Here is a 16,914-nt window from a genome sequence, read left to right as displayed (position 1 = left end):
AAAGAGATTAAACAAAGATTTACTGAACGACCGTCAGAATTCCCAGAGCTAACGTAGATCGCTTTATGCTCTTGAGTCAGGAGGGATAAGAAAAGTGACTGCAAACATTGTGGAACGATTCATAGCGTTTGATTGCTTGTGTGAATGTATTAAACAGGAAACCAGGAGCTGCAGAAACCCAGTAATGCTGAAGACGCATGCGTGTGCGTTTATTACAGGTTTTTCTGAATGCTTAAACCCTAACTGTGATTCTTACAGCACAATTCCTAAAACTATTGACACTTATAGCAAAACCACTCACTGAGTGTGCAAAACTAAAAGCACAAACACTGCTTTGCACTCAGTTTGCCATTTTGTAACACACACTTTGCAAACCTGTAGCTACAATCCACTGCACAGCACTCTTTTTGCAGAACTGTAAACACAACTCACTGCTTTGCACTCAATTTCCAAATGATCAACGCACTCCTAGCAAAACTATACACATTTATGGCCATTATTTACACTATTTTGTCAACTGTCTGGCACACTGCCACATGTGAAAGCTTTTTTAGATAATTAGTTCACTTTGCAATCAGCCTAAGCACTATGATACAGGTAAGCTCTGTGTGTGGAGTACAATGGAGGGAGCAGGAAGAGTGAGAGGAGGCCGAGGAAGAGGACGTGGAGGTGAAGAAGTAGGATGAAGAGGACGACAAGGACAAGGAGGAGCAAGAGGAGGACGAGGAGGGGGGAGAGGACGGGTAAGAAGAGTAAGAAATAGAATTGCTGATGACATCAGAGCTACAATAGTGGACCATGTCATCAACCGTGGAGTGACCCTGAGGGAAGCTGACCAACGTTTTTTTTGGTTTTTCTCAAACTTAAGTAACTGAAACCTTTCATTGAACTACAGCAGAAACAGATTGGAAATGCCAAGTTATTCTAACACTAGTGGACTTGTTAAACAAAACATTTGTTTCACTTCTTTCTCAACATGCAGCACCATTAAGAACAGTGGACCAGCATAGTTGGTCTGCATGAGCACACTTACTGCAACAGTTGTACATGCTGAAACTGGTTGCTGGCAGCTGATGTGAAGAAATGTCTGGACACATCAAAAGTTTTCTTTTTCATTTTTTTCCTCCCTTGGATAACATACACATGGCAAATAAAAACATGTAACTAGGGTGACGTGAAGTGTGTATCATCAGGTTTAACTCAAATATAATGAGGCTGTCCATCTGTGAAGTAATTGTTCCTTCAAAAACCACTGTGACAACAGATTTTATTTCATTCATTTGATGGTTTTCTATTCTGTATACTGGAACTTTTTAATAGCCCCCCTGTCCACACATCCTTGACATGAGACTTTCTGCAGAGTTGCACATGATGAATGCACACAAAACTTAAAGTGTTGCTGTCATATTTTCTTGGATGTGGTTTGTTGTCATAATCAAGAACGTGTCTTATTTTTTTATTTGTTTTGTTGCTGATCGGCCATTGGACTGCTGAGCCTGCAGTGAACAGCCAGTCACTGACTCTTGATGCTAGAGCAAGGACAACTGAGCTCTCTCTCTCTCTCTCTCTTTTAAATAAATAATACGTTCGAGCTGTTTATGTTTTTGACTTGTTATGGACTATGACTGGCAATGGGAGGGCTGGCGGACTCATATTATGGAGGTGGAGGGTAGACACATTTTGTGTGCAAGAGACCACATACTACAGTGGTGATTGACACAGACTTCAATGGACATTTAGGTGAAGGGAACAGAGGTTATGAGGTGTTGGGTAGGTGTGGTGTTTAGGAGAGAAATCTAGAAAGACAGATGTGGGGCAGATTTTCCAAGTGGAAATGGCCGTGGTGCACACATACTTCAAGAACAGGGAGGAACTTGTAGAAATATATGAAAGTGGAGGAAGCTGCACACAGGGCAACTAAATATTATGCAGAAGGTGAAATCAAAAAGACAGGAGACAAGGAGGTGTCAGGGAGAATGCAGCTATGCAGCATCAAATGGTAGTTTGAAGGATGAGTTTGGACATCAAGAAGAGGAAGTGAGTGAAGGCAGAGACATGCAGGAGTATAAACAGGCTCTGGGTAGTAGGGAAGACTTACCAGATGGCTGGGATAGTACAGCTTTATTGAGATAAACTGCCAAGAAGGGGTTTGACGTCTTCTCTGCACAGAAGAAAGGGAAAAAAGAAAAGTGATTTTGAAAGTATTTGAAGGAAGAGATTTACAAAGAAAAAGAAGTGTAGTTAGCGAAATGAAGAAAATAGACCAAGAAACTGGGAGGCTAGGCATGTAGCAGAAAGAGGTGACAAAGGAAAAGGCTCAGTGCCACGTATGTGAAGCTGGACCCCAAGGAAATGAGGGAATGAGACTTGCTAGGCAGAGAGTGAGTTTGAATGGATGTTCAAACCCAAAAAAAAAGATATATTCACATAACATAGATTGAAAGAAGCTGCAGGTGGCACAGCAGCTTTAATGTCTTCCAGACAGGAAGTTTTGGAAAGAAATATCATCATTTCCCAGATTTTACTATCTTAGTGTTCTGTAACAAAATCACTGTTGTGCGCATGGTGTTAGAGATGATGATGATTACAAAAAAACTTAATGTGCTAGTCGTGCTTTTCTTGAGGGATTTGTCCTTCCACCAGTTTTCATGTCATTGGAATCATTTGTATTCACTGATTCTGGCACTTATTTCATCAAACCAAACTCCAAGTAAATACTTTCGGCTTTTTGGTTTTGTCAAACGAACTAATGTAAAGAATGCCTGGCTGTGCACTACACCACGCAGTGGGAATTTGTCTTCTCCAGTTAAATTCAGGATTAACTTGCTTTATAACACAGACCTCAAAAGTAACCGTTATAACCCCAAACACAAGAAAATGTGATCTACAGCACAGTGAGAACTGGCAACGCTTATCTGGAGGGGTCAGAGTGAATGAACTGGACACCTGTAGAAGCAGGATTTGATTTCCACTGATTTCCTTTCCGATCCGATACCAAGTAAAATTCAGGGTGGTATCGACGATACTGATCTGATACCGATACTCTGAACAAAAACGTATTTTTTTTACTCTATCTTTTATTTTATCTCAAATTATAGCGTCATAATGATCACAGGACATCAGATTACTTGTTCTTATCACTTAATGATGCAGAATTATCATATAGAAATGAAAAACCTGAAGTTGTGGCTATTTGTTGCCTGCCTGCAGCATTAAAGGACTCCGTGAGAGACGTCTGTCTCGCCCTGGCAGCACCTCTCCCTCTCCTCCTCTTCAGTTCGCCTCAACATACGCTCGTCATATTCTGTGATATGATTCACTCTGAGGTGTTTGACCAGGTCACCGGTGTTACCACAACACCTCACATTCTTGCCACATGTATGGCAAACCACGTCTCAGCTGTTCGTGGAGATAAAATACGTCTGCACATGACTCTGTTTACGCTCAGCCATTGTTGTGAGTGTGCACGCCAAGGGGCCGGACACAATGACGGGTATCGGAGGAATCGATATTTCAGTATCGATCCGCACATCACTAGTTGAGATACGTTTTAAACTGGTCCAAAAAACAAATGCATATTTTCCCGAACCACTGTTCCTTGACTAAGGTGGATAACGTGATGAGGTCAAGGAAGGGTGTGACGGAGATTTGATTGAAAAACTTTGTCGTCCGTTAAAGTTTCACGTTGGCTTTTTCATCTTGAAAGCCCTCTCTGCTCGTGTCCAACCCGGGTGAACAATCACAGATGTGAGAAATGTAAACAAACCGTCCGCAGAACGCTGATCAGGTTATTTTAAGCGCAAGAAAACAAAAACGTTGCGCTCACCGTCGGCGTCACGGACGAGGCCTGGGGGTCCGGGCCCGTCCACAAAGGTCATTGTAACACAAATCATACGATTGCTAATGAAAATGCTATAAAGCTACATCGCAGATAAGTCTCTGGAGTAACAATCAAGGCCATGTTAGTTATTTGATGAATAGTATCTGTGCCACTCATGGCGCATGACTGAGGAGGACGTTGACCTCTGCAAGTCAGGAAAGTCTGCTGCTCATTGTATAAATATGAGATTTTTTTTCAAAAACCAGCCATCATCTCGGGAGGCTGACTCCAAAGTACCATCTCACTTCAAACTTGCAAAACAAGTCGAGTCGATGCGAGCGCACTGCTTGTTTCTAGTTAGTCTTTAAGGATGACAGCATTAGTCTGCTCCTTTGTATGAAATAAAGTGAGTCGAGTCCATGTGGTCTGGCACCCACCCACATTTCTCTGCTAGTGATCCATGAGGACTCCACCTTGTTGCCAGTTCTCTTGTGTGGAAGCTTCAGGAAATGACAGCTTCACTCTGACGTGTGTGAGCTGTGTGAGGTCTGTGGTTAGAAGTTTACAGTGTTTGCTCTTTGTGTCGTCTGTAATATGCTCTATGGCTTTAAAAAAAATGGCCACATGTTTCTGTAGCTGAATTTGTCCATCTCTGACCTTCTGAGACTGTATTTTCAAACAGGGACGTTCTGACTTTTCTTCACCTTGTACTTCATTCTGCAAATGTTTTATACTCTATTAGAGTTATTACATTATTCTGTTATGCTATAAAATCAACCCCCATATAAGATCGTACTTAAGAAATACATTTAAAAAACCTTCCTGTGCAAATAACCCAAGTTATCTAGAAGAAATAAAAACTGCACCGCAAACCAAACTCAGGTGTTCGACCTGTTGAGCTCGGGAAACTAACTGGTGTTTCATTTTAGTGAGTGCTTTGTTAGATTCCTTCATTTGAACCAAATGAAGTTGATTAAAGTTGATGCATTGATGTGTTTGAAGTGTTTTGTTAGTTGCGATGGATCTCCTGCTGTCTTTTTTCCTCATTATTAAAAGAGGATTTCTTTGAATTTCAAACATCCATTTCCTGTTTATCTGGTCCCGGGTCACAGGTGCAGCAGTCTAAGCAGAGAATCCCAGACCTCCCTAAACAACCACTTCCTCCAGCATATCCAGGACAATACTGAGGCATTCCCAGGCCTGCTGAGAGATATAACCTCTCTAGTGTGTCCTGGGTCTGCCCTGGAGACTCCTCCTCATGGGACAGGCCCCAAACACCTCACCCAGGATATTTTTAATGAAAACATCACAAATAAGTCGTCAGGTCTGATGGTCACATTTGTGAGATTCAACCACCATAAAGCAGAGATCACACAGGACACACTGTGTAACCCTCAGCTCAGGTGTGTTCAGGACATTTGCTTGGAAGAAGCCGTCTGTGGATAAATCCTGCTCTCCACCTCAGCTGTCAGGTTTATCCAGAGAACGGCCGTCCTGACTTCCAGCAGCCCCACAGTCCTCGTTTCTAATAAACTGGCATCACTGAAACGAACTGTCTGCCTCGCTGTTCAATAATCTGCTCTTTGCCAATTTCCCAGCAGAAGCTTCCACTCATATCAGCATTTTTCTGTGATTCTCACATGAACTAAACATAAAAAGCTGAAGCCAACCTCAGAGTTCCCCGTAGTGAGGAAGAGTTTCCTCTGAGCCACAGCTGAGTTTGATGCGTCCACAAAGGAAGACTGACGGGAGGACAGACTCTGGGAGAAAGGCAGATATTAAAAGATATGAATACAAAGTACGCTGCAACAAACAGGACAGCAGATTATGAAGAGCGGTTAGACCTTCATGTGTCAGTCATTGAAATGTGATCAAAGTTATCTGTTTGACATCCTGATAGAAGAAAATCAGCTTCTTGGATCCGTTTGCAGCAAAGAATTCATGGATCAGACTGAACTGGAAGAATCAGACATTAATGACTCAAAGGTTCAACTCTGAGGAAGGATCACGTCTCTGAACTTACTCTGTCATCAGAGACGATGGCGTCTTCCACCGCCGCCTCCTCCAGGCTGCCGGCGTCGGCCAGCCTGCTCATCAGGTATTTATGTCGGGCATCCAGAGCTGCCCGCCGTTCCTCCTTCACGGCTCTCGCCTGTTTGGCTACTTCTCTCCTCGCCTCATTGGACAGCAGCATCGTCCTTTTACCAGACACCTGGAGAAACATCAGCTCAGTCTACAGACGCAGAGACCAGTGAGAGCTTGGCCCAAACATCTGCAGGTTTCTGAGGACCACGTTTGACCCTGACTGGAGGCATCGATTCTGAGTGTGACTGCCTAAACTGAGCTACTGTCCCCCCTCCACTGAGATGTTGTCCTGTGATGTGTCATGGGGGGAAGTGTTCCTCACGGTTGGACTCGTGACAAGTTCAGTCAGTTTATTCAAACTTTAAAAAGACGCATTTTCAGTCTCTGGATTTCAGCAGAAACAAATGTGAACACAGCACTTTTTGATTGAGTATAAAAGGATGAAAGAGTCAGTGATTAGTAACATTGTTGCTGACTGATGCTGTTGTAGAGCTGTCTTTGGATCCTCACCTTCCTGGAAGCCTTCCCTGGATTGCTCATATATCATTAACTTGTTTGTGTTCAGTAGAATCAGGTGTTGTGGATGCAGGTCGTAGCTGTGTGAGGCCTGTACAGTCAGCGCTGTGTGAGCGCTGTGTAACGTTAGCTTAGACTTCTTTCTGTTGTTATCATCCTTCAGGTTAATGTTGTTTTCATTATGCATCACAGGAAGTGTGGGTGGCTGTTAGCCTCACAGCTCATGGAGAGTTGCTGCTGCTCTGCCTCCTCTTTGATGTTTCTGCTCTTTGTGGCTTTGTGTTACTTTGTGTCGTGTCTGAAACAAAGTGAGTCCATGTTACTAACTGTAGTCGGCTCTCTGTCTCGTGCACAGCTGACTGTTGTCTGAATGAAAGTGTTTTTGTACTTTGTGTAATCTGTTGGGTCTTTGAGCCCTTTTTAAACAGCATATGAGCCATATGTATGTGTGTATATGAAAGGTTGTTTGTAATACATCAAATTGTTGCTTATTCTAGAGCTGCTGCTGTGCCTGATTGGTCTACTCGCTCGAAACTGAAGGTTGACTTGATTCTTTTGGTTTTTTACATTTTGTCAATAAACCAACTTCTTTATGATTTGAACGGCGTCTCTGACGTGTCACAGGCCTGTCAGCTTTCTTGGTGATTGGTATAGATTTGAGCTTCATGCTCTGGCTGTTGTTGGGTTTTCCTCTTTCATATTAAAGCTTTTGTCCTACATTTGGCTCTAAAGTCTAATTCTAATCCCAGCACTGTGTCTGGGTGTGTGATGCTTGTTTTCCTGCTCTTTCTCATGAAACAGTCACAACATTCTCAGTCCAACTTTCACTCTTTGCTGCGTTTGCTGCAGCTGCAGTGAACATGGTGCCGTTTGCCTTTAAGAAAGTTGTGCACAAAGGCTTTTTCTCTAGCAGACAGCTGTGTGGCTAAAAGTCAGATCATTTTTTACCACCTCAGTCACACTGGACTGAAACAAGAGTGAAACTAGGAAGAATCAGAGTTTGTCCAGTGACTGCACTGATTTTCTTCATATTCACAAACTGATTCTAAGTAGTTGCATCAGCTAATCACCCGGACACTGAGCGTCCAACACGCTCCCTGAAGGGAAACGATTACATCCTCCAAACAATCACAATCTGTCTCTGAACGACTGGAATTATTCTCTGATTTGTCAATAACTGGAGTTTATCAATGCAGACACGTTGCCAACATGATGAAGTCAGTCTGAGTCGCATCTCTTTGGCTAACTTAACTCAAGTGGTTGCCGACTATTCTGGTTCTATTCCCATATAACAGCAGGGTTGCTGAGCACCTCTGTCACTCTGCACTTATGTTCCCAGTTCTCTTTTGTGGAGGAATTTTCCAGGAATTCCTGGGACCAGCTTTCCATGAGAGACCCGATCAGGAGCGACTGTCCTGGACACTCCCAGCATCACAGGGACTCACAAACCCGTCTACCACAGTGAGAAGACTGATGGTCACAGGCCCACATGTAGCTTTAGATCACACGTGTGCACTTCCTGTGGTCACTGCTGTAACTCTAGACTCACCGAGGGGCCAGTGGTTGGTGAGGCAGCAGCAGCTGAAGTCATGTGACTAATGGCTCTCAGCTTCTGTCCTCCTATTCGCCGGTGTCCTTCACCTGTCACACCTGGTCAAGAAAGAGTGAGAATGTTCAGAGCTTTAATGGAAAAGAATATTATTACATATAAAAGGCCTCTAACAAGTATTGTAGTGTTAATCAGGATGAAGTCCATCATGAACACTTCAGAGTGCTTCAGACAGTCGGTGTTTCATCCACAGAGCCTCCAGTCTGCATATCAAAGGATCCTGAGGAATGACAGTGAACCCCGAGTTCCCCTCATTACATTCATGTGTGTGACTGTGAGGAAAAGGTGATTGTATGAACGTGTGTGAGCGAGTGAATGAGGCTTGTATCAGAGTGGAGATAATGTCAGCGGCACAAGCTGGACGCTGCAGGTGTCACATGTGAATCTGTGCATCAGTGTCTGCACCTTTGTGGAGGTGAAGCTCAGGAGGTTTGGATTTGTTCAAAGCTCTGTCTGCTCCATCTTTCTTTCCCTCAGGCCTCTCCAGATCAGGAAGGAGGTCCTGTTCTCCTTCTCCCTCCTGGATTTCTGGATCCAGGGAAGGATCAAAGTCTCTCAGCCCAGCATCAGAGCTTCTGGCTGGGGGAGGACTGGAAGTTTCAGCTGGAGGCTGAGAGCCTGGATCTGCCATCTGAGTCACAATTCAAATATTCTCAGTAATCTCAAAAAGCAACAGAAAGGTGCCATTTTCATGAGCAGTGGGTTATCCAGCAGTTTGATTCATGTCAGCAGCATTTAGTTTGTAACTGCTGACTCACCTCTGGCTGTGTCCTGCTCTCAGGGTCACAGTGGACACTGTACCTTTGACTGAAGCTGCAAAGACAGTCAGCAGGGGTCTGGATGCATTCAGCACCACGTCCTTGTTGGGCAGACACCTTCAGTGACAGGACAGACAGTCCAAAGTAAGGAGACGTGGGACACAGTGAAGACACAGAAACAGAAACCAGAACTATAATCACAAAACAAACTCAGAAACATAAAGAGTGAATCAGCTGATTCAGTGTTTGTGACAAAAACATGGATCCTGGTTAATAACTTTTATTTGTTTGTTTCTGTATTATTTTGTGTATCGTTCTTATGAGCTGTTGTTTTGTCAGTGAAATATTATTTCATTGTTTTAAGCTTTTTGTTGACTTTGAAGTGCTTAAGTTGATATTTTTGAACATTTAATTTGTTCGATTATTGTCGAGTCGATAAAACTGTCAAACGCACAGCTGCTTCCAGCACGGCCGGAGGAGAGGTGGCCGAGCAGACGCACAACACACACAGCTCACAGGTTTGCATTTCTAGATATTGCAGATGTTGCAGAAATTGAGAGTAAAGAACTCAGAGATCCAGCGCTGTCTCCTGCCCCTTATTTATACACCACAACACAACGACAGGCGTAACTCACACAAACGGGTAACATGAGGCTCAGATGCTTTGGACGTGTTCACATATACTGGACACAGAATGATGAAGATGGAGCTGCAGGAAGGAGGAAAAGAGGAAAAACACAGAAAAGATTCACAGATGTGGTGAAAAAGGACACGACAGCTTCTGTTTGTTAGTTTGGTTTTTCTTTATTTGGTAAAGATTCAGAAATAAAGAGAAGATCACATGTTTGAATATTATATTAACGTTCTGTAATTACAACAAGTTGTAAAATCTTTCCAGAGTGAGACAGAGACTGTGCAGAGACTGTAGAAGGACAGAGCAGCAGCAGAGCAGTCCAGATACACTGATGATCCTCTGTCAGATCCAGAGGGACACACAGGGCTGATGCTGGACTCTACATTGTGTCTGACAGTGGAGCTGTTCTCAGAGCAGTTCACTCTGCAGCACTGACAGTCATCTGCACTTCATTCCTCTGTCAGTCACTGCTGGATGAAGCTCTCCTCTCCACCTCCCAGTAACATGGCCCAGTCAGAGCGTCTCTACACACAAGCTGCTGCTGCTTCAACCTCTCTGGATCATCAGGACACAGCTGCTCCTCTCTCAGCACACACACCGTCCTGTTTACCATCATCACCTCCACCTGCAGAGAGAAGGAGGAAGAGCAGAGGAGATAAACGAGTGTTTCCAGAGACTCTTCATCAGCTGTCAGTCAGTGATGCAGCACATCCAGTATAAAGAGCAGCAGGGACGTCAGTGCTGGGACTGTACTAGGACTCATTGTTGCTTCACTTTTTCTAATCTTTGGATTTTTATTGAAGTTGCTGAAAATGTTTTTCCCTCCTAGTTTGAGTTTGGACTTTCATTCATTAGAAGAACCTTGGTGTGTCCACTCTGAGCTCTGTAGGAACCCCAACAACAAGCCCAACAATCCAGATGGACGGTTCCAGCTGTTAACTGGAGGAATTCCATCCAAACATCTGCTCTCACTAAATTCTTCCTCACCTACAGACTGTGTTCTTCACTGCTTTAAACTTGGAAATCAATGCAGTCATTGGTCTGCGTGCTGCTTTGTTCAGAGAGCTGATTGGCTGTTGACAGTGTTTGATCAGAGCGTGTCAGCCGTTACTATGGTGACCATAAAGGTGAGAAACAGGAAGTGTTTGTGTCCAATCCTGAAGCCTGTCACCGTTCTCCTCTCACAGCTTCACTGAGAAGCTGCAGCTTTACAGGAAACACTGGATCTTTGTTTCATACTGACTGTGTTTAGTACAATACTGCTGACAGCACCACCCACTCACTCCATCACTCTACTGACCTCAGAGTCTCCAGTCTGTAGTCTGGACTCTGCTGAAGATCAGACAGCAGCTTCACATCTGGATCCTTCAGGTTGTTTCCATACAGGTCCAGCTCTCTCAGATGGGAGGGGTTGGACTTCAGTGCTGCTGCCAGATAATCACAGCTGATTTCTGACAAACCACATCTCTTCAATCTGTATAAAGAATGAAAGATGTAAGTTTATTAGACAAAGTGCTTGAAATCATTCAGTGTTTCATCATCTGTTCAGAGCTGAAGAAGGTTCAGAATGTAGAAGTTTAGAAAATGGAAACTCCAAACAGCTGAAGCCAACAGGAAGCAGCTTCAAACAGGAAACTGTGCAGAGTTTCAGACTATATGTCCTGATGCAGCCAGTTGGATTTTGGAGATTTGAATCTCTGTTCTGTGACTAAGTCCTTGAATCATTTCTTCCAGTTGGTCCAACAAGACAGACTAAGTATTGGACATGTGTTGTGGCTCCATCAGGGGAGCTTCTAAATGTGATGTGATGGCCCCTCTGGCTCTGTCAGGTCACAGCACTGAAGAGAGCTCAAACTGGGCACACAGCTGTTCCAGTCTGGACCAAAGACTCTATACTGGGACTGAGGGACTGCTTTGACTGCACCCACTGGGACTTTTTAAAGGCTCATGTTCTCACTTAGATCATCGATTTCTACTGACATTTCTTTCTGGGAAAAATGGGGATTACTTTGGAAACAGGAAGTATTTTCCCCAATAAGCAGCCCTGGATTAGTAAATCACTCCAACATGTTCTCAGGCAGAAGAAGCTGTCTTGTTATGAGGGAGAGAAGAAAAAGATTGAGGCACAGAAACCTGTTGAAAGAGAGATAAAGCAGCTAAAATCAGGTGTAAAAGTAAAGCAGAGGATGAGCTGAATAAAGGACACTCAAGGCTGGCTTGGAAAGGAATGAAGTCCATGGTGGGGATGCAGGACAAGGAGCAAAGATGAATGTGATGCTGAATCAGCAGAAGACTTGGACTCATTTGATTCCAGCTTTGATATCATTGATTTCAATGAAGAGCTTTGTGATTGTAGCAAAGGGCTGGTAGCTCTGAGAGTCCCACTGATGAGGTGTTTGTGTGGAAATCTCTTAGTGGGACCAAAGAGAGAAAAAGCCCTGGTCCTGATGCTGTGGGAGGGAAATGATTGAAGTGTGCTGTGAGGAACTGACTGGGAGATTTTCACACATTTTCCAGTCCTCCTTGGAACAACAGGAAGTTCCCAGCATATGGAAACAAAGGTTAAGTGTCCTATGGCACTCAGTGATGATGGTGCTGTGGCCCCACCACCTCCACCTCTTTGTAAAGGAACTAACTGTAATCTGAAGCTTCAAATGGAACTAAGACTTCCTCCACTAGGTGGCAGTGTCTGATGAGAAAGTGTTAGTGGAGCTGGCCTGGAGTCAGAAACAGGAAGATGCAGGGTTTGGGCTGAAATGGGCAAAAGTGGTTAGCACTAGTGCCTTAGAGCAAGAAGGTTGTAGGTTGAAGCTTGTTGGTCAGCTGGGCCTTCCTGTGGAGGTTGGATGTTCTCCCACAGTCCAATGAAATGCTGCTTAGGTTCATTGGTGCTTCTACATTGGCTGTAGGTGTGGATGTGAGGGAGTGCTTCTCTGTCGCTCTCTGTTGGCCCTGTGATGGACTGCTCACCTGTGCAGGTGGACCACGCCTCTTGCCCTATGACAGCTAGGGCACAGGCTGCAGCCCTGTGAGCCTAAGCTGAATAAACAGTTAGCAAAAATGATCCATAGATGGCCTGAAATCCCCCAGTTAGCAGTTTGGTAGATAGCTATGACATGCTAATCCCATCTAGCAGCTGTATTCTACCTGTAAGCTGATCCCTGCTGAGCCAAAGCACTTTTTCATATACAAATTACAACCTTTAATAGAAACCTATTGGTCAGCATCTTATTAGCCTGCTGTTAGCTTCATTCCACAGAAAACTGAGAGAAACTAACAGAGTTGATAAAGAATAAAGAGAAATGTGCTGATTTAAAGCCTTTGAAGTGCTTCAGATGATCTCTGTCCACTTCTGTCCACTCATTCATTCATGTAAGCTTTCTAATGCAGCTTTGATCTTCACAGTCTGCTTGATGAAACTCATTCTAACCCTGAATGTCAGAGTGTTCCTCCTTCTCTTTCCCATCATTCATGCTGGCAGTGGAGGAGATTTGGATGTTGGACTGTGTTTTGGATGATGTGTGTATGTTTGTGTTGGACTGCTGTCTGTAAAGCAAACGCACATTTTGCTTTGGATTTCAGTGTCAGACAGACTTTAAGGTGGAACGAAGAGTTTGAGAGTTTCACAGTGAATTTTCCAGTGGAGGATTTTTCTTCTTCTTTGAAGGTTTGAAATGTGAACATTGTTCTGCTGCAGTCAATGGACTAAACCAGAGAAGAAGAAAACAGACTTTACCATGAAGATCCTCAGTGTGGATCAGTATAATATCAGCCTGATGTCTGCAGTTTAGTGTCAGCACAACTTTCACATCATATTCATCTCAGCACAACTAAAACATGCTGACTGACCCCAGAGTTTCAAGTTTACATCCTGGACTCTCCAGGAAACCACACAGATGCTTCACTCCTGGATCCTGCAGCTTGTTTTTGTTAGTTGATAACCAGTAGTAGTCATTACTCAGGTCCAGATTTCTCAGATGGGAGGGGTTGGACTTCAGTGCTGCTGCCAGATAATCACAGCTGATCTCTGACAAATCACAGTCCTTCAATCTGTATAAAGAATGAAAGATGTAAGTTTATTAGACAAAGTGCTTGAAATCATTCAGTGTTTCATCATCTGTTCAGAGCTGAAGAAGGTTCAGAATGTAGAAGTTTAGAAAATGGAAACTCCAAACAGCTGAAGCCAACAGGAAGCAGCTTCAAACAAACACAACAAGAGAAAAAACTCTGAATGTTTCACATTAAAGTCGTACATTTCTCATAAAAACAGGACAAAGACTTGAAAAAGTCGTGTTTTTCCTTCCAGGAACCACATGGCTTCACTTTTAAAGGTGAAGTGTGACAGAAATGGACATATTTGAAGTCCAACACCTTTTTCCAGTCACATTATTAAAGCAGACAAACTACAAGCTCATTTTCATTCCAACAAGTCATCTTCTGACCTGGACTAACAACACTGGTCTCTATGTGCAGCTGGCTGTGAGACCAGTGCTCAGGGAGCGTCTACAAAGTGCAACACTGAAAGAACATCACACACTCATTTGCTTCCAGCACTTTCACACAAACATCTACTGTCATTATTGTCACCAAACTCTGTGGATCCTTTATTGCAAATTCAAATGGGATCAAATGGTCAGACAAAAGAGGGTTATGAGGAAATATGATGAAATGTTGTGTATTAGCAGCAACTTATTGAATCTTTTTCCTCAGAAACCAAACAAAATGATTGACAAACATGTTTTTACAAACTCAGTGTTGGACTTGGATCAGCAGGATAAGCTGATGTTTAAAGGCATTCGAGTCTCGCTGTATGAGAGTCCAGTTCTTACTCAATATTTATGGATGATGTTCTTTCAGTGTTGCACTTTGTTTGGCACAAAATGAAATTATTTGGCCTCTCAGATGCTTTTAGAGATTCCCAAATGACTGATGATGACATCTCTGGAGTTGAATCTCCATGGCTGATAGTTGGAGCAGGCATCAGGAATACACATTGAAAAAACAAGAGGAGAAATCACCAGAGTCTTATAATCACATTCTGTAACTAAAGGGAGACGTTTTTCTATACAAATATATGTTTTATGGACATTAGAAAAAAAGAGTATTGATGTGAAGCAGGATTATGAAATCTCCATACATCAGCCAGCCCATAATTATCAAGAAAGCTCTGAATGACGCATGCTGAGTTTGGACTAAGTGTACTTTTGTGTGAACTGTGGTCCATAGCAGATAATGAGCAGTTTAGGTCTCCCTCAAAGATGATATTGTGTGATGACATATTGGGGAGCCGCGCAAAGACATTAGTGAAAAATCTGTGATCGTCCCAATTAGAGGCGTAGATATTTGCTAAGATCAAAGGAAAACCATAAACTATATTTTCTGCACTTAAAATCCTGTAATTTTCTCATAAATCGACAGTGCGCCTTATGGATGAATTCTGGTTGTGCTTACTGACCTCGAACCGATTTTATGTGCTACACGGCGCTCAGAAACCTTTCAAAAGATGTTTTGGTACGACTTTGCTCAGCTACGAGGTCGCACCGCTTGATGGATTGTTGGAGCATTACAGCTACGAGGAGCCTCGCGGAGTGATACGTACTCTGCTTCAACGTAATATTACTGTATTGAGTGTGTATAAGGACCATAAATGGCACCTGTAAGAGACACGGTTACAAAGAGGGTTTCAAATTCCAGGCTGTCAGTCACGCAGTAGAACCTGGGAACAGAGCAGCTGCTTGTTATTATGCTCAGCGTCTGTTTACATTTTGACTGCACGATTGTGAGCTTTTTGTTATGCACAAACACAACCTTGTTTTCTTTTATTTATGGAGCATTATTATTTAATAAATGCTGATCATTTATTTCTGAGTAATTGTTTCATGTACATCTACGCTGTATGTTAATAAATGTGCCTGTGTGAGATTTGGGACACAGCTTTGACTAAGAACTCTCTTTTTGTTCGAACTTTCTGGCTTTAAAAATATCGAGATATATATCGTATATCGCCATCCAGCTAAAGAATATCGAGATATGAACTTTGGGTCATATCGCCCAGTCGTAATATTGCAATAGGTTGTCCGTTAAACTCAAGCGGGGCTTGGGCCCTGGCACGGCGTAGCCACACAATCCTGGTAGTAGTGACGCTCGGCTATGACGGCGTGCGGGTTACCAGCTGGCTTTCTCAGGATAGGGCTCCTGTGTGAGCGGTCGACAATAACGTCTTTATCCATACCCAGCACTTCACGTAGTAGCACGGATACGGCCGTGGAGGAGCTCGAGTCCAGGCCCTCTGGGATCCCTATGATGTGGATGTTAGCTCTCCGCTTCCTGCCTTCATCACATTTATCCTTCAGGTCAGACAGCTCCTCCTTCATACTCTCTACTGTAGACTGCAGGGTGGTCACCTCATCGCTCCACATTGACAGCCCATCCTCAGCTTCTTTCACTCTAACCTTTACTCCATCAACTTCGCCGCACGTCGCCGCCATGCTGTTAGCGATCTCATTTCTCAGTCCTTGCACGTCAGCCCTTATATTGTCAAAATCTTCTTTCAATGCATTTCTGACTTCTTCTTTTAACAGCGTACTAATGTCCTCTTTAATGGATTGAAGAAGCTCCAGTTTTAGAGCAGTAGGATCCACATCACGCGCGTCTGTTGAGTCTGCTCTTCAGCGGCCGTAGAGCTGGACGCTGCCCTTTGGCCATCATCGATACTCTCGCCCGAGATCGCACCGGGGCTAAAATATTCACCTGCTCAGCTGTTTTTGATCAGTTTGAGCCTGTGTGGTTTGATCAGGTGGAGGAACGATGTGATGCTATAAAGACATCATCTTGTCCAAATGAAGTTGTTCCAACACGTGTTTAAAAAGATTTTAAAGGTTGTCGGTTCCGACATCTTAGCGATTTTTAACAGCAGTCTTAGTTCAGGTGTTGTACAGCCTGTTTGAAACATGCTGTTGTACAGCCTGTACTAAAAACCTGATCTGGATCCTCTGTCCGCTCAAACTTCAGGCCTATTTCAAAGCTTCCCTTCCTGCCGAAGATTTTGTAAAAGATTATATTTGTTCAGCTGCAATCTGTTGTAAAGGTTTCAGTCTGGTTTTTAAGCTCTTCACAGCACTGAAACTGCACTTTGAAAAGTTCTTAATGATCTTTTATCAGCCACTGATCAGGAGACTCCGCTGTGCTTTTGGATCTGACCGCTGCCTTGACCACAGCATCTTGACCTCACCATTGGAGCATGGCGGCATCAAGGGCGCTCTATTAGACTGGTTCAGCTCTTTTATTAAATCGCATTATTACATTTGGGGCTTATATTTGACGGCAATTTGAAAAACAGCTGAGCTCAGTTGTACAGCGGTCTTTCTTCAAACTGAGGCTTTTATCTAAGGTGAGATCATTTCTATCTTTTAAAAACCTTGAACGGGCGATCCACGTTTTCATGACGTCCCAGCTGGATTATTGTAACTCCTTATATGTTGGAGTTAGTGGG

At 43.5% G+C, this 16,914-nt stretch overlaps 3 protein-coding genes across 3 annotated transcripts in view; all 3 read right to left on the bottom strand.

The window, feature by feature from the left end:
• Positions 1 to 16,914, bottom strand: part of LOC147302759 (NACHT, LRR and PYD domains-containing protein 12-like) — a 154,278-nt gene that overhangs the window by 67,737 nt on the left and 69,627 nt on the right. The gene's annotated exons all lie outside the window — the stretch shown is intronic.
• The window catches only part of LOC147302761 (NACHT, LRR and PYD domains-containing protein 12-like), a 116,789-nt gene that overhangs the window by 66,721 nt on the left and 33,154 nt on the right, over positions 1 to 16,914 (bottom strand). The gene's annotated exons all lie outside the window — the stretch shown is intronic.
• On the bottom strand, positions 5,437 to 8,661 carry LOC147302763 (dynein axonemal heavy chain 5-like). The gene is made up of 5 exons (XM_086284509.1): positions 8,436 to 8,661; positions 7,971 to 8,071; positions 5,844 to 6,032; positions 5,705 to 5,776; positions 5,437 to 5,583 (listed from the first exon to the last, which is right to left on the bottom strand). The coding sequence occupies exons 1-5, from the start codon at positions 8,659 to 8,661 to the stop codon at positions 5,437 to 5,439; spliced, it is 735 nt and encodes a 244-aa protein (XP_086140635.1).

Source organism: Aulonocara sp. 'chitande type north' Nkhata Bay, linkage group LG23, assembly GCF_057382095.1.
Source record: "Aulonocara sp. 'chitande type north' Nkhata Bay isolate Kocher_YH1m ecotype deep benthic linkage group LG23, A_spYH_male_GT1.1, whole genome shotgun sequence".
Classification (NCBI taxonomy): Eukaryota; Metazoa; Chordata; class Actinopteri; order Cichliformes; family Cichlidae; genus Aulonocara; species Aulonocara sp. 'chitande type north' Nkhata Bay.
This window is presented reverse-complemented; position numbering and strand designations above follow the sequence as displayed.

What these genes read in the sequence shown, in the direction of transcription:
- LOC147302763 (XM_086284509.1), bottom strand. Translation starts at nt 8,661, where the DNA reads ATGGCAGATCCAGGCTCTCAGCCTCCAGCTGAAACTTCCAGTCCTCCC. An exon ending in TGAGCTTCACCTCCACAAAG is followed by an intron (nt 8,072 to 8,435) that starts GTGCAGACACTG and finishes TTTCTTGACCAG; the next exon opens with GTGTGACAGGTGAAGGACAC. An exon ending in CCATCGTCTCTGATGACAGA is followed by an intron (nt 5,777 to 5,843) that starts GTAAGTTCAGAG and finishes TGATTCTTCCAG; the next exon opens with TTCAGTCTGATCCATGAATT.